The sequence below is a fragment of the Phaenicophaeus curvirostris genome, chromosome 4 (assembly GCF_032191515.1).
Source record: "Phaenicophaeus curvirostris isolate KB17595 chromosome 4, BPBGC_Pcur_1.0, whole genome shotgun sequence".
Taxonomy (NCBI): domain Eukaryota; kingdom Metazoa; phylum Chordata; class Aves; order Cuculiformes; family Cuculidae; genus Phaenicophaeus; species Phaenicophaeus curvirostris.
In genome coordinates, this window is record NC_091395.1 from 78,655,081 (window position 1) to 78,677,859 (window position 22,779).

General features: G+C 64.5%; 3 protein-coding genes and 2 non-coding genes across 13 annotated transcripts in view; 1 reads left to right on the forward strand and 4 right to left on the reverse strand.

The window, feature by feature from the left end:
* The first annotated feature begins 496 nt into the window (after positions 1-496).
* IDH3B (isocitrate dehydrogenase (NAD(+)) 3 non-catalytic subunit beta) lies at positions 497-9,793 on the forward strand. Of its 2 annotated transcripts, none has more exons than XM_069856690.1 (12): positions 497-563; positions 1,247-1,330; positions 1,722-1,820; positions 2,556-2,676; positions 3,839-3,899; positions 5,375-5,507; positions 5,806-5,939; positions 6,267-6,369; positions 7,692-7,838; positions 7,953-8,047; positions 8,128-8,188; positions 9,638-9,793. In XM_069856690.1, exons 1-12 carry the CDS (start codon positions 528-530, stop codon positions 9,713-9,715), a joined length of 1,152 nt encoding a protein of 383 aa, XP_069712791.1. In that variant the 5' UTR covers positions 497-527; the 3' UTR covers positions 9,716-9,793. The 2 variants fall into 2 exon arrangements, with proteins under 2 accessions (XP_069712791.1, XP_069712790.1); XM_069856689.1 differs by lacking the exon at positions 9,638-9,793 and adding an exon at positions 8,478-9,623.
* Positions 9,794-9,920: 127 nt separating this feature from the next.
* NOP56 (NOP56 ribonucleoprotein) lies at positions 9,921-13,676 on the reverse strand. The gene is made up of 12 exons (XM_069856688.1): positions 13,571-13,676; positions 13,308-13,397; positions 12,810-12,924; positions 12,578-12,739; positions 12,292-12,490; positions 11,901-12,088; positions 11,667-11,818; positions 11,380-11,480; positions 11,142-11,290; positions 10,832-10,953; positions 10,495-10,617; positions 9,921-10,389 (listed from the first exon to the last, which is right to left on the reverse strand). Exons 1-12 carry the CDS (start codon positions 13,571-13,573, stop codon positions 10,156-10,158), a joined length of 1,638 nt encoding a protein of 545 aa, XP_069712789.1. The 5' UTR covers positions 13,574-13,676; the 3' UTR covers positions 9,921-10,155.
* On the reverse strand, positions 10,733-10,801 carry LOC138720480 (small nucleolar RNA SNORD57). The gene has a single exon (XR_011337410.1). It is a non-coding gene; the product is annotated as a small nucleolar RNA SNORD57 (small nucleolar RNA).
* On the reverse strand, positions 11,032-11,102 carry LOC138720481 (small nucleolar RNA SNORD56). The gene has a single exon (XR_011337411.1). It is a non-coding gene; the product is annotated as a small nucleolar RNA SNORD56 (small nucleolar RNA).
* Positions 13,677-14,959: 1,283 nt separating the features above from the next.
* DCTN1 (dynactin subunit 1) overlaps positions 14,960-22,779 on the reverse strand; it is a 55,592-nt gene continuing 47,772 nt past the window's right edge. For 5 of the 8 annotated variants that reach the window (XM_069856705.1, XM_069856704.1, XM_069856702.1 and 2 more), the window contains 11 exons: positions 22,374-22,535; positions 21,976-22,107; positions 21,204-21,332; positions 20,719-20,861; positions 20,067-20,233; positions 19,069-19,083; positions 18,474-18,607; positions 17,660-17,849; positions 16,446-16,522; positions 15,788-15,877; positions 14,960-15,238 (listed from right to left, as the gene is read on the reverse strand). In XM_069856705.1, the coding sequence (XP_069712806.1) occupies positions 15,101-15,238; positions 15,788-15,877; positions 16,446-16,522; positions 17,660-17,849; positions 18,474-18,607; positions 19,069-19,083; positions 20,067-20,233; positions 20,719-20,861; positions 21,204-21,332; positions 21,976-22,107; positions 22,374-22,535 (1,377 nt within the window). In that variant the 3' untranslated portion in view covers positions 14,960-15,100. The remainder of the gene's footprint in view (positions 15,239-15,787; positions 15,878-16,445; positions 16,523-17,659; positions 17,850-18,473; positions 18,608-19,068; positions 19,084-20,066; positions 20,234-20,718; positions 20,862-21,203; positions 21,333-21,975; positions 22,108-22,373; positions 22,536-22,779) is intronic. The other 3 variants (XM_069856701.1, XM_069856707.1, XM_069856708.1) reach the window with 1 other exon arrangement.

Here is a 22,779-nt window from a genome sequence, read left to right on the forward strand (position 1 = left end):
AAAAGGAGGAGATTCTTCACAAGGAGGGTGGGGAGGCCCTGACCCAGGTTGCCCAGAGCAGGGGTGGCTGCCCCATCCCTGGAGGGGTTCAAGGCCAGGCTGGATGAGGCTGGGAGCCCCTGATCCAGTGGGAGGTGTCCCTGCCCATAGGGACTGGATGGGCTGGGAGCCCCTGATCCAGTGGGAGGTGTCCCTGCCCACAGGGACTGGATGGGCTGGGAGCTCCCTTCCAATCCAAAATATTCTAAATATTCTGGTTTTGGTATCATTGGGGGTGTCTGTGTCCCTCCCCTCCGCCTGGGGGCGCTGTGAGTTTGTATATAGGGGTTGTGTCTGTGTCCCTCCTCTCCGCCTGGGGGCGCTGTGAGTGTGTTTGGGAGATGTCAGTGTCCCTCCCCGCCGCCTGGGGGCGCTGTGAGTGCGTGTATATAGAGAGGGTGTTAGTGTCCCTCCCTGCCGCCTGGAGGCGCGGGTCCCGCCCGGCCCGACCGCTCTGCGCACGTCGCGGGGCTCTATGGTCGGCCAAGATGGCGGCGCTGGGAGTGAGGCGGGTGGCGGCCGCGGTGAGGGGCAAGGGGTGGGGGATAACGGGGAGGGGGGTGGGATGAGGGTCGGGGAGGGGTCCTGGTTGTGGGAGGGGGAGATATGGAGAGGGGGACGGTCCCAGGGTCCGGGCTGGGGGGGTTCTGGGTGGGGAGGGGGCGGTGGGGATGGAGGGGGAAGGGTAACGGGGAGGGGGGGGGCCTGGTTATGAAGGGGGGGGGATGTGGGGGGGTGATGGGGAGCGCTGGGGGAAATCCGGGATTGGGGGCGACTGGAATGAGGAGGGGTCAGTTTGGGATAGGGGAGGGATAGAGATTTGAGGGGGGGGTTGGGTGAGGAGGGGTCATTTGGGGATGAGGGGGGCGGTATCGATTGGGGGCGGGTTGGATGGAGGGGGGGGTGATGGAGATTTGAGGGGGTTTTGGGGGGGAGGGATTTGGATGGGGAGGGGTTGGTTGGGGATGGGGGAGACTGGGGGGCGAGGGGTACAGGGGTCGATCAGGATTGGGGGTCAGTTGAGGCTGAGGTGGGGGCCAGTCGGGGCTGGAGGGGGTTGTGTTGCCCTGGGAAGGGGCGTAAGGCCTCGGCTGGGTTTTTTGGGCTGGGGGTGTGTGTGCAGGGGTGGGGGGTCAGGCAGGTTTGGGAGTGGGGGGCATGTTGGGCCCGGCTCACTGTGTCTTACACCCCACGACCTCTGTTCTAGGGTCTCTTGCGTGCCCAGAGCCTTGGAGCATGGAGGGGCCTGCGTGTCCCCACCACCACCCTCCAGCAGAACCCAGAGGCCAAGGTGAGAGCGGCATTCCCAGAGCGCCCCCAGTCCACCCCGAACACGGGCAGTGGTCCTGGAGCCCCCCAGGTCCACCCTGAGCTTCTTTTGAGCTGCAAGAGGGGAGATTGAGATTAGATTTTAGGGAGAAATGTTCTCCTGTGAGGGTGGGGAGGCCCTGGCCCAGGTTGCCCAGAGCAGTGGTGGCTGCTCCATCCCTGGAGGTGTTCAAGGCCAGGTTGGATGGGGCTTGGAGCAACTGGATCTGATGGGAAGTGTCCTTGCTCATGGCAGGGGTGGGTCTGGATGGGCTTTGAGGTCCCTTCAACCCAACCCATTCCATGAGTCGGAGTGCACTGGGGTTGGGCTTCTGGCTTAGCAGCCAGTTCTGACTCCTGTCCTCTCCGTGCAGTCGCACAGCACAAAGCCTGAGGGCACGTTCCAGGTCACCATGCTGCCCGGAGACGGTGTGGGCCCCGAGCTGATGCACGCTGTCAAAGAAGTCTTCAAGGTACGGCTCCGGCTCCGTGGGACGGGGCGGGTGCAGAGGGAGGAGCAGGGACGCTGGAAGCACTGCTGGCACAGGGACCCTCGGGGACCAGTCCTAGCAGAGCCCGGAGCCCTTGGAATCATAGAATCACCAGGTTGGAAGAGACCCCCAGGATCACGGAGTCCAACCATTCCCATCAATCACTAACCCATGTCCCTCAGCACCTCGTCCACCCGGCCCTTAAACCCCTCCAGGGAAGGGGACTCAACCCCCTCCCTGGGCAGCCTCGGACACGGACCAATCACCCTTTCCAGGAAAAATCCTTTCCCGATGTCCAGCCTGCCCCAGCTGTCCAGAGCCCTTTGAGTCCTTCCATCCTCCTTCCTGACCAGGAAGCAGCTTTGGAACTGGAGGAGGACGTCAGCTCTGAATGGTTCTGTCCTCTAATGACACGGGGCTGCCTGCCAGGACACCGCTGTGGCAGCCGAAGGGGTGGGGACAGAGAGAAGGGCTTTGAGGAATGGTTGGACTCGATGATCCAGTGGCTCCTTTCCAACCTAGTGATTCTGTGATTCAGTGAGGTGACAGGGAACATCCTGGTTATCCTGGAACCAGAGTGACCCAGTGGTCCAGGTTTCCTGCTGAGCAGGCAGCCTGGCTGGATCAAGGCTTCACCTCCCAGCTTCCCTGATTCCCTCTGGGTCCGTAGCTTCCGTGCGCGGCTCCGATCCGAGGGCAGCTCTCCCTCTCACGCAGGCGGCCAGCGTGCCCGTGGTCTTCGATGAGCATCACCTCAGCGAGGTGCAGAACATGGCATCAGAGGAGAAACTGGATCAAGTGGTGGATTCCATGAAGGAAAGCAAGGTGGCCCTCATAGGTAAGGAACTCAGGAGGGGCTGCACTTGCCTCTGATGGTGCTGGGTGCTGTCAGGGACAGGAATTTCAGAGATCACAGAATCACCAAGTTGGAAAAGACCCACTGGATCATCGAGTCCAACCATTCCCGTCAATCACTAACCCACGTCCCTCAGCACCTTATCCACCCGGCCCTTAAACCCCTCCAGGGAAGGGGACTCAACCCCCTCCCTGGGCAGCCTCTGCTGGGGACCAGTGCCCCTTTCCGTGAAATATTTTTTTCCTGCTGTCCAGCCTGACCCTCCCCTGGTGGAGCTTGAGGCCATTCCCTCTCGTCCTGTCCCTTGGGAGAAGAGCCCAGCTCCCTCCTCTCCACAACCTCCTCTCAGGGAGTTGCAGAGAGCAATGAGGTCTCCCCTCAGCCTCCTCTTCTCCAGGATAAACACCCCCAGCTCTCTCAGCCGCTCCTCTTCTTCTCCAGCCCCCTCCCCAGCTTCGTTGCTCTTGTCTGGACTCGCTCCAGAGCCTCAACATTCTTCTTGTGGGGAGGGGCCAGAACTGACCCCAGGATTCGAGGAGCGGTCTCACCAGGGCCGAGTCCAGAGGGAGATCCCTTTGGATCCTCCCTGCCCCGCAGCAGATCCAGCTTCCACCCAGCTTAGTGTCATCCCCAAACTTGCTCAGGGTGCACCCGATGCCTTCATCCAGGTCATTGATAAAGACATTGAACAGGACCCAGCCCTGAGCCCTGGGGACACCACTTGTCACTGGCCTCCAGCTGGAGTTATCTCCATTTCCCACCACTCTCTGGGCCCTCCAGCCAACCAGTTTTCCCCCCAGGAGCTCGTTCTCCTGTCCAGGCCAGAGGTGACAGTTTCCGAAGCAGAATGCTGGGAGAAACTGTGTCAAAGGCACAGATGATGGCCAGCAGATGAGATGAGATCCCAGAGAAGGGAACGCGCTGAGCAGCACATTCCTGATATATTTGCTGCACATGGGAAAGGGGAGGCTGTTCCCAGCTCCCGCTTTGGAAACAAGATCTGGCATGTCCCAGAGAGGGGAAGGGCCTCGCTGCGTCCTGCAGTGACCGATCAGGCTCCGAGCTGGGGTTCAACTGAACTCCCCCTGCCCCAGGCAGTGTGTTCCACGCTCTGTGTTCTTACTGCTGCTCTGTTGTCCCACAGGGAAAATCCACACCCCCATGGAGTACAAGGGAGAGCTGGCGTCCTACGACATGCGGCTCCGGTAAGCCTGGTGCCCCGACTGAGTGCTGGTTGCCAGGAAATCACAGAATTATGGAACAGTTTGGCTTGGAAGGGACCTCTGAGCCCATCCAATTCCCGTGGGCAGGGACACCTCCCGCTGGATCCGGTTACTCCCAGCCCCATCCAACCTGGCCTTGAGCCCCTCCAGGGATGGGGCAGCCACCCCTGCTCTGGGCAACCAGGGCCTCCCCACCCTCAAAGGAGAACATTTCTCCCCAAGATCTCATCTCAATCTTCCCTCTTGCAGCTCAAAACCATTCCCCTCGTCCTCTCCCTGCCCTCCCTGATCCAGAGCCCCTCCCCAGCATTCCTGGAGCCCCTTTCCATACGGGAAGAACTGTGTTGCGTTCACTTGTGGCTCTGCTGCAGAACCAAGAGCCAAGGGCAGTGAGTCCCAGAGCCATTGGGACGTTACTGAGCCGTTGGGAAGTAGATCCCAAAGGACTGTGGCCAGGAGCTGCCTCCTTTGAGTGTGATCCTGCTACCTGCATCCCTGGGGCTCCTGGAGAGGACACAGTGGGTGGCTGGGAGGTGGGCGGTGGTGGCCTCCCTTGGAAACAGTGGGTGCCGAGATGTGACTGCTCCTGATCCGTGAGGGAAAGGCAGAAAGGTGGATTCACAGAGAGTTGTGGGAAGGCGTTTGGGAGGCAGGAGCCACCGGTACCACCACCAGCACTTGCAGGGCACGGTTTTGGCCCAGGAACAGCGCATGTCATAGAGTCACCAGGTTGGAAAAGACCCACTGGATCATGGAGTCCAACCATTCCCATCAATCACTAACCCACGTCCCTCAGCACCTTGTCCACCCGGCCCTTAAACCCCTCCAGGGAAGGGGACTCAACCCCTCCCTGGGCAGCCTCGGACAGGGACCAGTCACCCTTGCTGGGAAAATTTTTTTCCTAATGTCCAGCCTAACCCTCCCCTGGTGGAGCTTGAGGCCATTCCCTCTCGTCCTGTCCCCTGTCCCTTGGGAGAAGAGCCCAGCTCCCTCCTCTCCACAACCTCCTCTCAGGGAGTTGCAGAGAGCAATGAGGTCTCCCCTCAGCCTCCTCTTCTCCAGGATAAACCCCCCCAGCTCTCTCAGCCGCTCCTCTTCTTCTCCAGCCCCCTCCCCAGCTTCGTTGCTCTTCTCTGGACTCGCTCCAGAGCCTCAACATCCTTCTTGTGGTGAGGGCCCAGAACTGACCCCAGGATTCGAGGAGCGGTCTCCCCAGGGCCGAGGCCAGAGGGAGAAGAACCTCCCTGGTCCTGCTGGCCACGCCGGGTCTGATCCAAGCCAAGATGCCCTTGGCCTTCTTGGCCCCCTGGGCCCCTGCTGGCTCCTGTTCAACCAACACCCCCAGGTCCTTCTCCTCCAGGCAGTTTCCAGCCAGACTTCTCCTCGTCTGGAGCTGCTCAGGGTTGTTGTGCCCCAAGTGCAGGACCCGGAATGCCGACTCTGCTGCTCCTCTCCAGGCGCAAACTGGACCTGTTCGCCAATGTTGTCCATGTCAAGAGCTTGCCGGGCTACCAGACGCGGCACAACAACTTGGACCTCGTCATCATCCGCGAGCAGACGGAGGGCGAGTACAGCTCGCTGGAGCATGAGGTGCGGGAGCCTCTCACCCCCCGGGGGTGCTCAGCTAGGGGCCTGGCCCGGGATGGGGGGCTGTCTGTGCTGGGAATTCCTTCCAGCTTTCCATACCGAAGCTGAGGAGCTGGGTGGAGCAGCACTGCGGGGATTGGGAGAGGATTTAATGATGGGGATACACGCAGACCCAGTGAGGTTGGCCGTGGGATGCCAGGAGAAAGGGAGATGGTGTTACGGAAGCTTGTGATGGGAATGATCCGGGCGCAGGCGTGACGCCGGGGCAGCTTCTCACGCTCCCGCTCCGCTCCCGCCCCAGAGCGCGAAGGGCGTGATCGAGTGCCTGAAGATCATCACGCGGGCCAAGTCCCAGCGCATCGCCAAGTTCGCCTTCGACTTCGCCACCAAGAAGGGGCGCTCCAAGGTGACGGCCGTGCACAAAGCCAACATCATGTGAGTGTGGGAGCGGATCAGGGTCACAGCAGCGCTGCTCTGGCTCCAGAGAGGCCGGGCTTTCCCTGGGAATGGTGTTTTCCTCTCTGCGTGGCCTGATTTCCAGCCCAGGGCCCCACAGGGGCAGCCTGGAGCCAGGGAAAAGCTCTGGCACCGGGAGGTGATCTCTCCCTGCTCCCCAGGCTCCCCACGGGTGGGTGTGCAGGGCTGTGGGATGCTCCAGGTTTGCCTGCTTCACCATGCCCTGCGAGTCACCATGGGATTACCTGCTGCAGGAAGGATTCCTCTGCCGTCCCGCAAACTCTTTCTCTGTGTCTTGTCCTGCAGGAAGCTGGGCGACGGGCTCTTCCTGCAGTGCTGCGAGGAAGTGGCAGAGCTGTACCCCAAGATCAAGTTTGAAACCATGATCATCGACAACTGCTGCATGCAGGTGAGGATCCTGGGCCCCGGAGCTTGGAAACCTGAAATAATGCTGCTGGTGGCAGCTCCAGGCGGACACCCCGGCCCGGAGAGTTGCTGCTTGCACAAACCCGGAGCCTTCTCCTTGCTCTGCTCAGCTGAGGGCAGGAGCTGCAGGGATTGGAGGTGGCAGGGACGCAGGGAATCACAGAACCGTGGAATTATCCATGTTGGAAAAGACCTCTGAGAGCATCGAGTCCCATCATAAACCTCACAGTGCCCGATCTGTGTCCCAAAGTGCCACATCCACATGGTCTTTGAACCTTTCCAGGGAATGGGGACAGCTCTTTCTGGGAAGGAATTTTCCCAATATCCAATCTAAACCTCCCTGGCAAAGCTGTCTCTCATCTGAGCCTGAAAAGCTCTGCCTGGTGAGACGTGTCCTTGGCTCCCGAGCCATTCCCGCGGCTCCGAGTCCTCCCCACGGTCCCCTGAGCGCAGGGCTGGGATGTTTCCAGGCACGGTGGGATTTGCTGCTCCGCAGATTTGGTGATCTTGAGCGCTATCATGAGGCACACGCAGGAGAACTGGGTGATCAGGTCAACACGGGTTCATGAAATGCAGGTCTTGCCAAATAACCTGATCGCCTTCTAGGACAAAGTGACTCGGCTGCTGGCTGAGGGAAAGGCTGTGGATGGATCTTGCTGGACTTCAGTAAAGCCTTTGACACAGTTTCTCCCAGCATTCTGCTTGGGAAACTGTCACCTCTGGGCTGGACAGGAGAACGAGCTCCTGGGTGGAAAACTGGTTGGCTGGAGGGCCCAGAGAGTGGTGGGAGATGGAGTTAACTCCAGCTGGAGGGCAGTGACAAGTGGTGTCCCCAGGGCTCAGGGCTGGGTCCTGTTCCGTGTCTTTATCAATGACCTGGATGAAGGCATCGAGCGCACCCTGAGCAAGTTTGCAGGTGACACTGAGCTGGGTGGGAGCTGGATCTGCTGGAGGGTCAGGAGGCTCCAAAGGGATCTGAACAGGCTGGATCCATGGGCTGAGACCAACGGGATGAGGGTTAACGAGGCCAAAGGGCGGGTCCTGCCCTTGGGGCACAACAACCCTGAGCAGCTCCAGACTAGGAGAAGTCTGGCTGGAAAGTGCCTGGAGGAGAGGGACCTGGGGGTGTTGAACACGAGCCAGAGAAGAGCAACAAAGCTGGTGAGGGGGCTGGAGAAGAAGAGGAGCGGCTGAGAGAGCTGGGGGTCTTTTCTAACCTCGTGATTCTGTGACTCCTGCTCCTTGCCCCGTGGTGCTGCCTGCAGCCCGTGCGGGGCCTCAGCTCCTCCCTTTCCCTCTGCGCAGCTGGTGCAGAATCCGTACCAGTTCGACGTCCTGGTGATGCCAAACCTTTACGGGAACATCATTGACAACCTGGCAGCCGGCTTGGTGGGCGGCGCCGGCGTCGTTCCCGGCGAGAGCTACAGCGCCGAGTACGCCGTCTTCGAGATGGTGAGCGGACTACCTGGACTAGCTGCTTATCCCGGGTTATCCGCGGGGAGGGGAAGCTGCTGGGGACGAGGGTGAGGAAGGACGGTGATGGGTAATGCGGCTCCTCCCCTGCAGGGCGCCCGGCACCCCTTCGCCCAGGCGGTGGGCAGGAACATCGCCAACCCCACGGCCATGCTGCTCTCCGCCGCCAACATGCTGCGGCATCTCAAGTAGGTGCCGGGCCCGGGGGGTGGGCGGGCAGCTGGGGCTGCCGCAGGGGCTGATCCCGGGCTCCCTTCTCTCCCCGCAGCCTGGAATTCCACTCCAATTTGATCTCGGATGCGGTGAAGAAGGTGATCAAAGTCGGCAAAGTGAGTGCTGGGCGCGTGCCGGTGGGTGTCCGTGGTAGCGAGCCGCTCTGCCTTCTCCCTGACGGATAAGCGCGTCTCCAGCCTCCTCGCCCACATCCAGCTCCAAATCCTGCGGCCGTAGCCGCTTCCCTGCTGCCGTAGTGCTGCTTGCTGGCTCGGGAACGCCGGACGCCTCCTCCGGGAGCAGATCCTGGCAGGGGGCGCAGAGGGAGCCGCGCTCCTCTCCCTTCTCCCATTTCACCACCGCGTCTCTCCCTTCTTTCTCCCCTTCCCTGTGTTGGATTTGCAGGTGCGGACGCGGGACTTGGGCGGTTACTCCACCACTTCCGACTTCGTCAAATCCGTGATTGACCACCTGCACCCCCACTACGGGGCCTAGGAACCCCGGCAGCCCCACCTGCCCCCTTCCCGCTCCGGCCGAGCTCCCCTGGCGCCCCAAAAGAGGAGGAGAAGGGGATCCCCCCTCTTGCCTGGCCCAGAGCCCGGCCGGCACCCCCAGGGGATCACAGGAAGGCCCCGGGGCTCCCTTTGGAGCAAGGAGCCCCCCAGATGGCGCAGGCAGAGCCCGGATCACCCCACGCTCCGCAGGCAGCTTCCAGGGAACCACGCGGGGTCCCACTCGAGCCCACAGAGGCTTCAGCAATAAACGGGACCACGGGGCTGCGGCCCCGCACCCTCCAGGGACCCTTTGGGCACCGTCCGTGTGTAGCCGAGGGGCTGGGAACACCCCGCGGCTGCGTCTGAGGGAGCCGGGAGCCTCGGAGCCCAGACACACGCTTGGAAAGATCCTGGGGGGGCCGAGCGGGGATTCTCAGCAGCAGCCCCCGCAGATCCACATTCCCAGCCTCGGGAGTAGGATAAGTGTCCTGAGAGCCGTGAGGGAGCTGCTTCCAGGCCCTTGGAGACATAAGAGAAGGTGTCCCAAGCGCTGGGAAGGACCTGTCTCCAACCAAACCCTCCAGAATGTGGGATAAGGTTTTCCAAGAACCACCTCCAGGCCCTCAAGGACACGGGATAAGGTGTCCCAAGAGCTTGGAGGGAGCAGTCTCCCAGCAAGACCTCCAGAACAGGGGATAAGGTGTCCAAGAGCTGCGAGGGAGCTGCCTCCAGGCCCTCAGTGAAGGGTGGGAAGCCCCAGGGTAGGGGCTGAGCTCCAGCCTCGCCTCAGGAGGCTTCCCAGTCCCAAAGAAGAGGGTCCAAGTTCCTCCATCCCTGCCCCATGCTGCTCCCCACCCGGCTGTGCCCAGGGCAGGGGGAGCAGGCTCAGCACCAGCCCCTCGCCAGGGAAGCAGCCGGCTGCCATGGATCCTCTGCTGCTCCATCCTTGTTCCCACTTCAATCTGGGAACAACAGCCCACGGAAGGCCTGGAGCTAGCGCTGCCTGTCCCACCCCATCCCCTCAGGGACCCCAGGCCACCCCGTCCCCCCTAACACTCCCTCTCCTTGCAGGTGCGCACGGCGGACATGGGCGGCTACGCCACGTCCCTGGATTTCACCCAAGCCGTGATAGCCGCCCTGGACTCGTAGGGCCCCCCAAACGCCGCTTCCGCTCGCTCCCGCCGGTAACTTATTGCTCCCCGCTAATAAAGGCTCTGCGGCACAGCACCCGCTGCCCCGTGATGCCGGCGTGCGCCAGCGCTTCCCAAAGAAAAGTCCCCGGTGGCAGCGGGAGCTGGATCAGAGAGACCCAGAGACATGGGATCCACAGCCGCCTCTTTATTGAGGTGCGGCCACGCTGGGTGGCTTCCCACCCCCCCGCCTGTAACACGCGGCACAGCCCCCCGAGGCCGAAGGCTGCTGCCCCCTCGCCCTCTGCCAGGGCTCCACCTGGCTCCCAGGTGCCGAACGCTGTCCCTGCGGCCAGTGCCGCTCCCACGGCGGCTGCCAGCGCCCCGAGGGGCCCGGCCGCACCGCGCTGACCTCCCGCCAGTGCCAGAGTCCAAGCCGCCGGAGCAGGGCTCGCTCCCCTAGTCCTCCAAGTCCCGCGCCTTCTTCTTCTTCTTCCTCTTCTTCTTCTCCACGTCCTCTTCCTCCTGATCTGCTTCTGCCACCAGTTTCCTTTTCCTCTTGGGCACGGCCTCCTCCTCCTCCTCCTCCAGCCCGTTCTCCTCTGGCTCCGAGGCCGCCTCCAACTCCGATTCAGCCTCCGGCTCCTGCTGCTTCTTCTTTTTCTTCTTCTTCTTGGGTTCCACGTCGTTCTCCTGCCAGGAGCCCCAGGATCAGCAGGAGCCCAGGCCCCATCCTGCCAACCCCACGGAGCTGCGGGAATGATCAGGATGAGGGCTCCCACCCCCCAGCCCCCTCACCTCCGCGTTCTCCGCCTCCTCTGCTGCCGCAGCCAAGGCCTCCAGCCGCCGCTTCTCCCTCTTTTTCTTCTTTTTCTCCTTCTTCTCCTGCTTCCTCTTCACCTCAGCCACCACCTCGCTGGCCTGACGGAGCGGAGCGGCTCGTGGGTCGTTCCCAGCCCGAGCTCCCTGATCAGTCTTTGCCCCCCGGAGCGACTCGTGGGTCGTTCCCAGCCCCGGTTCCCTCCCAGCCGCGCTCGGATCAGCCTCATTAAATCAGTCTTTGCCCCCCATGACGGGTCGGGATGGAGCATTGACATCACCTCCAAGCGCGGCCCCGCCGCCGCGTGCCCCTCACCTCGGCCATCGCCTCCTTCATCACCTCCAGGTTCTTGCGGGGCGGCTCCCCGGTCTCGTAGAAGGCCAGGCGCTCCTCCACCTGCTCCCGCAGCTTGTCCCCGAAGACGCTGGTGGGGACCTCTGCGGGACGAGAACGCCGGGAGGGGGCTCAGCACCCAGAGCCGGCGGAGCTCAGCGCCGCGCGCGGCCCGGCCCGCTCCGCTCAGCCCGAGGCTGTCACCACGCGCACAGGGCGGTGCTGTTGACGAAAAATATCGCCATCACGGCGGAGGCGGCGGCACCGCGGCCCCGTCCCGGCCCCAACGCACCCGAGAAGCAGTCGATGCGGGAGGCGATGGTGCATTTGTTGGCCAGGTAGCGGGAGATGCGCCCCTTGTTCTTGGCGGCCGCGCGCCCGATGAAGGTGGAGTGGAAGATCAGCCCGTACTTGGGGGTGTTGCCGCGCGTCTTCAGCGCCCTGGAAGCAGCTGACGGCGCCGTGAGAGGCGCGGGGGCAGCTGCGGCGCTGCCATCCCCCCCACCCTGCTCTCTCCACCCCAGCCGTACCTGAACAGAGCCTTCTCGGCTCCCAGGATCTGCACCGTTGAGGCCGGGTACTTGGCCAGGTTGGTGAGGCTGCCGGCGTGGGAGATGAGCCGCGCGCCCACCTGAGGAGGAAGAGGAGGAGGAGGAGAGTTGCAGCTGCTCCCCCCTCCCAGAGCCCCGTGGGCAGCCCCCAGGCCGGGATCAGCAGCGAGAGGCGTCAGCAGGACGGCTCAGAGGATTGACAGATGCGCTCAGACATCATTTCCGCGGCCCCGGGGCAGCCGGATGGCGGAGGGAGCCGCACTCACCACCTCGCCGATGAGCGCCGAGAGGCTGGGAGCCACCTGGCTCATCTTGGAGCGCAGGTACTCCTGCAGGCCCTTGCGGTACTCGGAGAGGGAGATGACGCGGCTGGAGAAGCTCTCGATGTTGATGAGGTCGAGGGGGGAGATGTCCATGCCTGCAGGGAGGGCACTGAGGGTGAGCGGCGCCGACGGTGCCATCGCGGCCTCCCCCGCGTCCCCGGATGCGGCCCCGCTCACCCATGGAGGAGCGGGAGGCCTCGAGGATAGCCTGGGCCTTGGCGGCGTCCATGACGATCTCCTCCAGCCCCTCCAGGCTCTCCTCGCTCAGCTCCTTGCGGTTCCCGATGAACTTGGCCAGGCGGCAGTAGGTGTAGTTCTCGGGGACGATCTTGATCAGCTCGGGGAAGTGGTAGCCGTACCATTCCCTGCGGGACAGGGTCAGCGCCGCGGCCCAGGCCCCGAGCGGCTCGCGTGTGCCCCAGCTGCGCTGCCGCCAGGACACGGCTCCGGGCCGGCTGCGCCGCGGGTGCTGCTCTCGCTCCCCGGTCTGTACAGGCGGCCGGAGCGGCGGCGGCCTGCGGTAAGCGTGGGGAGCCGGCCCCCTCCCTCCCTCCCTCCCGCCGCTCACCGGACGCGCATGGAGAAGGTGTTGATGTCCTTGTCCAGCTGGTCCAGCAGGCTGATGGACTGGATGATCATGTTGTCCACCCTGTTGACGTTGAACTTGACCTTGGCCCGCGAGTAGCTGTGGCCGAGCCCCAGCTGCGCCTTGGACGCCGACTGCGCCGTCAGCCCCTTCACCAGCGCGTGGAAGTGCAGCCGGATCCCTGCGCGGGGCCGAACCGTCACCGCGACTGGCGCCGGGAAGATGGAGCGGGGAACCGGGAGCCGGAACCGGCCGCGGCCGCACTCACCGCGCAGGATCTCGGCCACCACGCCGCCCGTCTGGCACTGGTAGCCCAGCTCCTCCAGGATGGCGGCACCGATCTTGGCGTCGGCGACTCCCAGCAGCACCTTCTTCTTCTTGGGCGGCAGCGACGTCTCCAGCAGCAGCCGCAGGTCCTCGTGCAGGATCCCTGCGGGGGGTAAGGGGCTCAGCGGGGCCCGGGGGGGGTCCCGGGGGGGTCGGTCCCGCGCGCTGCTCACCCTCGGAGACGGCGTTCATGTTCTCCAGCGCGCTCTGCGCCGACTTGAAGGGCGCGAAGGCCGCGAGCTTCACCACGTTGTGAAACTTGCCCACGGTCAGGACGCTCTCCTCCACCTGCGGGAACCGGGCGGTGGGAACGGGGGAAACGGGAGGGAACGGGGTGGGGGCCTGGAGACCCATCCCCCACCTAACGGGCCGGGAGCAGCGGGGCCGCCCCGGGGAACCGACACCGGGGAGACCCGGACACCCATCCCGGTCCCGGATGCCCCTCCTGGGGGTCCCAAAACGCACCCCCCGCTCCCGCATCGCCCCTCAAGTTCTCCCCCCACCCCGGTACCGAATAGATCCCACCGTGCACCCCCCTTCCCGGTCCCGGATCCCCGTCCTCGATGCCCGCCCTCTCGGGACCGAATCGCCCCCCAGAATGCGCCCCCCCCTTCCCACGCCGGTACCGGATCTTCCCCCCCGCCCCCCGGTACCGGCTGCCCCGGTCTCACCTGCGGCAGCAGCATCCCGATCTCCTCCACCTCCCGCACGGCGAACAGCGCGTACCCGGCCGCGTGCTCGAACAGGACGTGCAGCAGCACCTGCGGCGGCACCGGTCACCGCGGAGTCACCGAGCGGGCCCCGCAGCCGCCCCAGGGCCGCCCCCCACGCCCGCCGCGGCTCCCCCAGTGCCCCCCAGCCCCGCCCCGGCCGCCGCGGGGCCCGGCCCGGCCCGATGCGGGTGGATGCGGCAGCGCGGCCCTCCGGTACCCACCATGGCGGCCGCTCCCGCGCCGGAAACGGAAGCGCCGGCCCCGCGCCGGAAACGGAAGCGCCGGAAGTGCCGGCCCCGCCCCCAAGGCCCCTGCGCCAATCGGGAGCGAGAGGCCCCGCCCCGCCCCCTCCGCGCCGGCCAATGGGAGCCGCCCGCGCCAAAAGCGGCGCCCCGGGGTCCCTGTGCCCCCCGCCTCGCGCCCGCCTCCCCGGCCCGCGTGGTTCCCGGGGCGCTGCCCCCCCCGATCCCCCTCCCGGTTGGGGTTCCTGGCCCCCCACATCCCTGTCCCGGATCCCAGTGCCCCCCATTCCCATTAGCAGATCCCAGTGCCCCCCATCCCCGTTCCTGTTTATGGATCCCAGTGCCCCCCATTCCCATTCCCATTAGTGGATCCTGGTGTCCCTCATTCCCATTCCCGTTAATGGATCCCGGTGCCCCCCATCCCTGTTCCCATTAATGGATCCCAGTGCCCCCCATCCCTGTTCCCATTAATGGATCCCAGTGCCCCCCATCCCTGTTCCCATTAATGGATCCCAGTGCCCCCCATCCCTGTTCCCGTTAATGGATCCCAGTGCCCCCCATCCCTGTTCCCATTAATGGATCCCAGTGCCCCCCATCCCTGTTCCCATTAATGGATCCCAGTGCCCCCCATCCCTGTTCCCGTTAATGGATCCCAGTGCCCCCCATCCCTGTTCCCGTTAATGGATCCCAGTGCCCCCCATCCCCGTTCCCATTAGTGGATCCCAGTGCCCCCCATCCCCGTTCCCGTTAATGGATCCCAGTGCCCCCCATCCCCGTTCCCATTAGTGGATCCCAGTGCCCCCCATCCCCGTTCCCATTAGTGGATCCCAGTGCCCCCCATCCCCGTTCCCGTTAATGGATCCCAGTGCCCCCCATCCCCGTTCCCGTTAATGGATCCCAGTGCCCCCCATCCCCGTTCCCATTAGTGGATCCCAGTGCCCCCCATCCCCGTTCCCATTAGTGGATCCCAGTGCCCCCCATCCCCGTTCCCGTTAATGGATCCCAGTGCCCCCCATCCCCGTTCCTGTTAATGGATCCCAGTGCCCCCCATCCCTGTTAGTGGATCCCAGTACCCCCAATCCCATTCCTGTTAGTGGATCCTGGTGCCCCCCATCCCCATTAGCAGATCCCAGTGCCCCCCATTCCCGTTAATGGATCCCAGTGCCCCCCATCCCTGTTGCCACTAGTGGATCCCAGTGCCCCCCATCCCCGTTCCTGTTAATGGATCCCAGTGCCCCCCATCCCCGTTCCCATTAATGGATCCCAGTGCCCCCCATCCCCATTAGCAGATCCCGCTGCCCCCCATCCCCATTCCCATTAATGGATCCCGCCGCCCCCCATTCCCGTTCCCGTTTCGGAAGGCGCAGGGCGCGTTCAGGGCTCTTTATTGGCCGTGGAAGCAGCGAGGGGGTTAGGATGTGGCCGGTGCCCGGTGTCGATGCCCGGTGTCGGTGTCCGGTGCCCCGTGCCGGTGTCCGGAGCCCGGTGTCCGGTGGTGTCGCGGGGGGCTCAGGAGGCGAAGTGTGCGCGCAGGCGCCGCCGCAGCTCGGGCGTGAGGAGCAGCCGGTGAGCCCGTCCCTGTCCCGGGGCGCAGGGCACCCGCACGCGCCCGCAGCACGACAGGCCCCGCGCCCGCTCCTGCCCCGCCTGGCACGGACAACGGCGGGGATGACACCCCCGAAACAGGGGACCCCAAAGGGAACAGGGGGAATGGGGGTCCTGTCCTTGACACCCCCAGACAGGGAACCCCAAAGGGAGCAGGGGGGTTGGAGGGGATTGGGGGTCTTGTCCCTGACGCCCCTGGGATAGGAGACCCCGAAGGGAGCAGGGGGAAAGGCAGGTATTGGGGGTCCTGTTCCTGACCCCTCCCTGGACAGAGGACCCCAAAGGGAGCAGGGGGATTGAGGGGTTTGGCGGTCCCATCCTTGACCCCCCCCATCAACAGGGGACCCCAAAGGGAGCAGGGAGAGTGGGGGAGATTGGGGGTCCCACCTCTGACCCCCCTGGACAGGGGACCCCAAAGGGAGCAGGAGGAATGGGGGAATTAGGGGTCCTGTCCTTGATCTCCCCCAGGACAGGGGATCTCAAAGGGAGCAGGGAGAATGGGGGGCTCAGAACGGGGGTGTACGGGCCCCTCCCAGCCAGGGGACCCCAGGGAAGGGGGTGCAGGGCGTCCAGGGCCCCCCAAGGCCTCACCTTGAGGAAGGAGGAGGAGGGGAAGAGGCCGAAGTCGGTGGGGACGCTGGCGCCCGGCTGCTGCTGCACCGTCTCCCGCATCGTGTCCGCCTGGGGGATTGGGGGGGGGAGATGGGGGCACCCCTGGGCATGGGGGCACCCCCAGACTGCGGGACCCCCCCCAGGGCACCCCCAGACCGTGGGAACCCCCCAAGGCACCCCCAAGAACATGGGACCCCCCCCCTACCGGGCACCCCTAGGGCATGAGCACCCCCCAAAACCACCCCTGCAGCTGCGTGCAAGCTCATGGCCCCCCTGCCCCTCATTGCCCCCCTCCAGCCCCACAACCTGTCAAAGCCCCCCCTCCAGCCCCCCACATCCCCCTCTCCAGCCCCTCCCTGCCCTCCCCACACCCGAGGCTGAGGGCTCGCACCCTGCTTCGCTCTAGAAGGGGAGGGGGCAGCACGTCGCCCCCCGGCACAGCCGGTGGTGCCGTAGGGGCACCCCAAGGTGCCGGCAGCACCGATGGCACCAGGACTGTGGTGCCCACACTGAGCGGTGCCCGTTTGTGCCCCCCGACCCCGGCTGCGGGGCACCGGTGGGCTGGGCTGGGGGGGCTGCTGGGACCCACTCTGGCACCGAGCGCGGCAGCAGCCGGATCGCGGCGCAGCGGCCTCACCCTCAGGGTGTCGATGGTGTTCTTGAGGGCCCACAGCCGCGCCGTCTGCTCCAGCAGCCGCGCCGACGAGCTCCGAGCTGCACAGAGGAGGTGAGAGGCGATGGCACGTTGGCACGGCAGCACCGGTGCTCGTCCCGTGCTCCTCACCCCAAATGCCTCCAACGCAGAGCACCGGGACCCCAAAAACATCTCCGACGTGGAGCGCCAGGGCCCCAAATGCCTCCGACACGGAGCAGAGCGATGTCAGGGAGAGGGAGGTTTGCGGGAGGGAGAAGGACCGTGTCCTCCCCAGGGCTCGGGATCCATCAGATGCAGCACGGGCACAGGGCCGGCTTGGCCACCTCCAGTTACTGGCAGAGGTTTTGGGAGGGTGGGAGGCTCACGGCTCAGCCGGCAGCGCCGCAGGGAAGAGGCTGCTCCATACTGCTCCGGGGAGCAGGAACAGCCCAGGCTGCGGGATGGCAGTAACTCCAGCTGGAGGCCAGTGACACGTGGTGTCCCCAGGGCTCAGCACTGGGTCCTGGTCAATGTCTTTATCAATGACCTGGATGAAGGCATCGAGGGCACCCTGAGCAAGTTTGGGGGTGACACTGAGCTGGGTGGAAGTTTCAATCTCCTGGAGGGATTTGAGGTTCTCCAAAGGGATCTGAACAGGCTGGATCCATGGGCTGAGACCAACAGGATGAGGTTTAACGAGGCCAAATGGCGGGTCCTGCCCTTGGGGCACAACAACCCTGAGCAGCTCCAGACTAGGAGAAGGCTGGCTGGAAACTGCCTGGAGGAGAAGGACCTGGGGGTGTTGGTTGAACAGGAGCCAGCAGGGGCCCAGGGGGCCAAGAAGGCCAAGGGCATCTTGGCTTGGATCAGACCCGGCGTGGCCAGCAGGGCCAGGGAGGTTCTTCTCCCTCTGGCCTCGGCCCTGGGGAGACCGCTCCTCGAATCCTGGGGTCAGTGCTGGGCCCCTCACCACAAGAAGGATGTTGAGGCTCTGGAGCGAGTCCAGAGGACATTAGGTAAAAATATTTCCTGGCAAGGGTGATTGGTCCCTGTCCGAGGCTGCCCAGGGAGGGGGTTGAGTCCCCTTCCCTGGAAGGGTTTAAGGGCCGGGTGGACGAGGTGCTGAGGGACATGGGTTAGTGATTGATGGGAATGGTTGGACTTGATGATCCTGGGTTTTTTTTCCAACCTGGTGATTCTGTGATTCTATGACCTACCTGACTTGGCTTGCTTCATGTCCACCACCTTGGCGTTGGCGCTCATCTGGTAGAGGGTCTCCAGGAGCTGGCTGCTCTTGCGGTACAGCGCCTGCGTGGCCAGGCCGTCCCCCTGCCCGTCCCTGGCGAGCGAGAGCTTGGGCACGTGCAGCGGTGCCAGGCTGGCCAGCTCCATCTTCAGCTGCGCGCCCTGCGAGCACCCAGAGAGGCGGGTTAGGAGCGGGGAGCAGAGACAACAGGGGTAACAGGAGCCAAGAGGAGAGCCCGGATGGAAAGCCCCATCCCTGGAGGTGTGCAAGGCCAGGCTGGATGGGTCTTGGGACACCCGGATCCCCTGCAAGGTGTCCCTGCCTGCGGGAGCTGGATAGGCTTTCAGTTCCCTTCCAACCCAAACCATCCCACGATTCAAGAGGCAAAAAAGGCCACAAACCCTGAGCCCAGGGGGAAGTTATCCAGCTCATTCCAGCATTTGCTGCTTTGCCAAGCTCCTCATTGTGTGTTATTAATCAATAAATCCTGTAATCGCTCCCCATCAGCCACCGTCGTGAGGCCTCAAGGACGGGCACCCCAGCTCTGCCGGCTGCTTGGCTCCCAGCGCCGCTGGTTCCCAGCGCCGGACCCGCACTCGGACCCAGGGCTTGGCCCCTTCCCCAGAGCCACAGCCCCTTCCCCAATGGAACCACAGCCCCTTCCCCAACGGAGCCCAAGAGCTCGGTGAGGGCCCCGCCGTGGATCTGTGCCGCAGGAATGGGAACGTCCAGGATCCCGCGTGCCGGCAGCCGCCGGGAGCAGCTCAGCACCTCCCGGCCCTCACCTTGAGCCGGTTGTTCTCGTTCTTGAGGTGCTTGATGGAAAGCTGCAGGGCATCGATTTGCTGCAGGAGGAGTGGCGAGTCCTTCACCTGGACGGGTCCTGAGCCGCCTCCTGGCACTGGGCCGGCACCGACACCTGCGGAGACAGGGAATAACGGTGTGAGCGACGGCCGGGAGCCGCAGCACTGGACGAGGGGACGATGGATGCAGCATCGCAGGGAGCAGCGCCTGCCATTGCAAACATGCGGCACCTCCCGTCCTGCTCCCACTGGGAACGCCGGGACGGCAGCGCAGCACCAGCCCCAGGCACTCCCGGTGCCCCTTCCCCAGGACGCGGGGCTGTGCCGGGCTCTGGGTGCCCAGGGAGCCATCTCGCCATGCAGGAGTCACACCGCTCTGCACCCTCGCTCATCGCTCCCTGCTCGGATCCCAGAGCCAAGCAGGGCACCGGTCACGAGCTCCCTGTGCTGCAGGCTGCCCGGCATCCGCGCCAAGCGCCCTGCGTCCTTCCCCCGCGCCCGAAGCCCCTTTCCCCCCCACATGCAGGTGTGGGGCGAGCGGAGGCAGGAGCTGGCATGCTGCGGAGCGGAGCCGTACCTCTCTGCTGTTCCTCTGCAGAGCAGGGAGAGGAGCCAGAGGGAAGAGAAGAAGAAGCAGAGTTAAAGCCGAGGAGGAGGTTGAAGAGGAGCCACGGCCAGAGCAGCTCTGGTCACCCACAGCCTTGTCATGTGCTGAGCCCCATCCCCTGGCTCTGGGAGCAGGGACAGTCCCCGCAGCCACAGGACAGCGCAAGCTGCTGCTGCAGGAGCCGTTGGTCCCGGACTGCGGGCAATCCAAGCGGGACACGGACACAGCCACCTTGCAGCTCCTTGTCCACCTCTCGCCACGGGTCTGAGAGCCCTGCCCCGTGTCCCCAGCTCCCCTCCGAAATGCGGCGCTCAGAAGCCATGGGACAGTGGGCCAGAGCCCCGGCACGCGCTGTCAGCGTCCCCAGAGCCAGGGCTCGTGGCCACGGCCACTCGGGGAGAGGCTGCAGCTCCAGGAGCTGCCACAGCCAGGAGTTACCCAGCCCGGATGGGGAACCTGGGCCCACTGGATCGTGGCCACACTGGGGCCAGAGGGCCAGGTCGCTCCACAGCCACCCTGGAGGACACCAGAGTTTTCTGATCAAGAGGCCACGCACTGTCCTGCAGGCAGAGCTCCTGAAAAAGGCACCAGGGGTGCCAGCAGGCGCTTTCTGTAGGACACTTCCTCCGGCGAGACAACGAGAAGGTTGTCATCGCTGCCCGCCAGCCCCAGGACCAGCACCCATCCCACACCACCACCCACCCCGCGCTGCTGGGCTTCGGGAGAGCCCAGGAGGCCCTGAGGAACCGGCTCTCATGCCCCGAGCCAGCCAGGCGAGCGCAGCGGAGCCCGCCAGCCCATCCGTGCTCCGGGAGGCACGGCAGCAGCAGCAAGGACGCGCTGTGAGGCGCAGAGCGCCGCATCTCCACGGCAGCGCCCCAGGCAGGCAGCCCCGCACATCCCAGGCTCCCTTCCCAGCCTGCACCAGTTGCACCAGTCCCAGCGCTCCGGGAACGCCGGTTACTCACCTCCAGCGATGCCAGACACGATGGAGGCAACTCCAGAGGCAGGGGCGCCGCGCAGGCCCTCGATGGTTCGCTTCGACTGGTTGTTCAGGCGCTGCTTCAGCTCCACCTTCTCCGACTCCAGCTGGTCGATATCTGCCTGAAGAGCATCCATGGTCTCCTCGAACTCCCTGGGAAGAGCACACAGAGTCACAGCTCTCGCCGCTCCTCCAAAGGGCAGAGGCAGGCAGCGCAGGACCCGAGAGCTCCCAGCCCTGTCGTGCGTCCCGCTGCTGCTGCGCTTGGAGCGGGAACCCGTTGGATGCGGAGGTGGAGCCCCACCGGCCTCCCCTCCGACTGCGGCACGGCACACGGAGGAAGGACTGATCCCTATGGATCGCCCTCTCTCCCAGCTCTTTTGCTCGGCTTTGACACTGGGAGCCGGTCCTCCCTCCACCAAGCTTGCCCCTCCCTGCTTTCCGCAGCCTCGCTTGTGCCAAGAGACACTCGGAGTGCAGCGACGGAGGTCAGACACACCGGGATAACGGCCCTTTCCACATTGGAACAGGACCTTTCCCGGCAGCCCGCGTTCCACTCAAACCCGCTGAATCCTCTCGGATACCCCGAACGCTCCCGCCCGGCCCTGGGGAACGCCGGCTCTCCAGCTCCCGCTTACTTCTCCTTCTTTTTGAGCAGCGTCTGGGTCTCGTCCAGCTTGGTCTGTATCTTTTCCACGCGGTCATCGGCGTCCTTGGACGCGCTGTCCAGCTTCTTCTCCAGGAGGCTGAGCCGCACGTTTGCTTCGCTGAGCTCCTCGCCCTGGAGCAGCAGGGGAGAAATCAGGGAGCTCCAAGGGGGCATCAGGAAAAGACCCTTGCGGTGCCTGGTCCCCAAAAACCACAGCTCGGGCCTGAGCTGCGTCCGCAGTAGGTCCCGTCACCAACACTCCCACTCCCAGAATATTGCAGGGAAAGGCCAGGGGAGTCTCTGGCAGGCAGGCACCAGGCAGACAACCAGAAGAGCATTTCTGAGCAGAGATGTGGCTGGGACTCGGAGCCGTCGGCCCCACAGGCAGCCGGGAGCCCCGCGGTGAGCACCATGACAGCCCTGCAGCTCCTCACCGACCAGCAGGAAGGCGGCATCGACGGAGAAGGAGCTCACCTTGATCTTGAGGGACTTCTTTAGCTCTTTGATAACCGTTTCCCTATCCTCCAGCTTCAGCCCCAGCCCCTCGGCGTCGGTGATCTCTGCCCGGAGAGCCGCGGCCCGCAGGTCTGCAGGGGGGGTGGGCTGCAGCGGGAACAAGAAGGAAAAAAAATGGTGTTTCACAAGGAAATCCAGTCAATGCAGGTGGGACCAGACGGCAAGAGGGGGACGGGGCCTGGTCCCGGAATCCTGTGCAGCAGCTGCTGCGTCTCCCCAGCCCCCTGCCCGGCACGGGGCCCGGGGGCAGCCTCGCACTAGGAGAGGCAGCAGCCCGACCGCAGACGTGGAGCTGCCGCAGGAGCCCAGAGGCCACAGAGACCATCAGGGCTCGAGCCTGGATGAGGCCAGGCTGGGAGAGTTGGGTTTGTCCAGCCTGAAGAAGGCTTTGGGGAGACCGTAGAGCAGCTTCCAGTACTGAAAGGGGCTCCAGGAAAGCTGGGGAGGGGATCTGGATCAGGGCGGGCAGGGAGAGGATGAGAGGAATGGTTTTGAGCTGAGAGAAGGGAGATTGAGATGAGAACTTAAGGAGAAATGTTTTGCTGTGAGGGTGGGGAGGCCCTGGCCCAGGCTGCCCAGAGCAGGGGTGGCTGCCCCATCCCTGGAGGGGTTCAAGGCCAGGTTGGATGGGGCTTGGAGCCCCTGATCCAGCGGGAGGTGTCCCTGCCCATGGCAGGGGTGGCACTGGATGGGCTTTGAGACCCTTCCATGATGCTCCAGCCCTGCCCACCTTGGTCTGCGGCCGGTCCGCGTCGTACTCGCCCTCCTGCATGGCCGTGGCCATCTTGTTCATGGTGGCGATGAGGATGCTGCAGGACTGGCGCAGGCACTCGTAGGGGTTGATGCCCTGGGTGCCGTAGATCTGCAAAGGACGAGGGGAGGCGGTGGGTCACTCTGGAATGGGCTCAGCGTCGCCGTCACAGCCCCATCCCACCTCCCCACGACGTGCTGCAGCCCCTTCGGAGCAAAGCACGGAGCAGGGAACCACAGCCCCTTCTGCGTTTCGGCATTCCCAGCCTCCCCAAGGCTCTCCGTGCTCGGGCAGCTCCGTAGCACTGCAGGGAGAGGGGGCCCAGCTCCGTCGCGCTGCAGCAGGGAACACAGGGCCGTTGGGAAGGGGTTTCCCACCTGCTCGCTCGCTTTGAAGGCCAAATCCTCCAGCTTCACCGCCATCAGCCCCTCGTTCTCCGCCAGCGGCGCGATCATCTGCGCCCCAGCGGCGGCCACCTCCTGCAGCACGGCCACCACCCACGTCAGGTGCTTGCGGCAATCCAGCAGCGTGTCCGACACCTGCGAGCCGGGCGGAGACGGGGAGGATCAGAACAGCAACTGGGATGCCACACGGCTGGATCCCCGGGCACGGGGCAAGCTCCCAGCAGCACAGCTCCTGCCTCACCCTGGAGGGAACCCAACCCACTTCTGCAGTGTCTCTGGGAACAAGGGAAGCACCAGGACAGACAGAAAGACACTGGAGTCTGGAGATCGTAGAATCATAGAATCACCAGGTTGGAAAAGACCCACTGGATCATCGAGT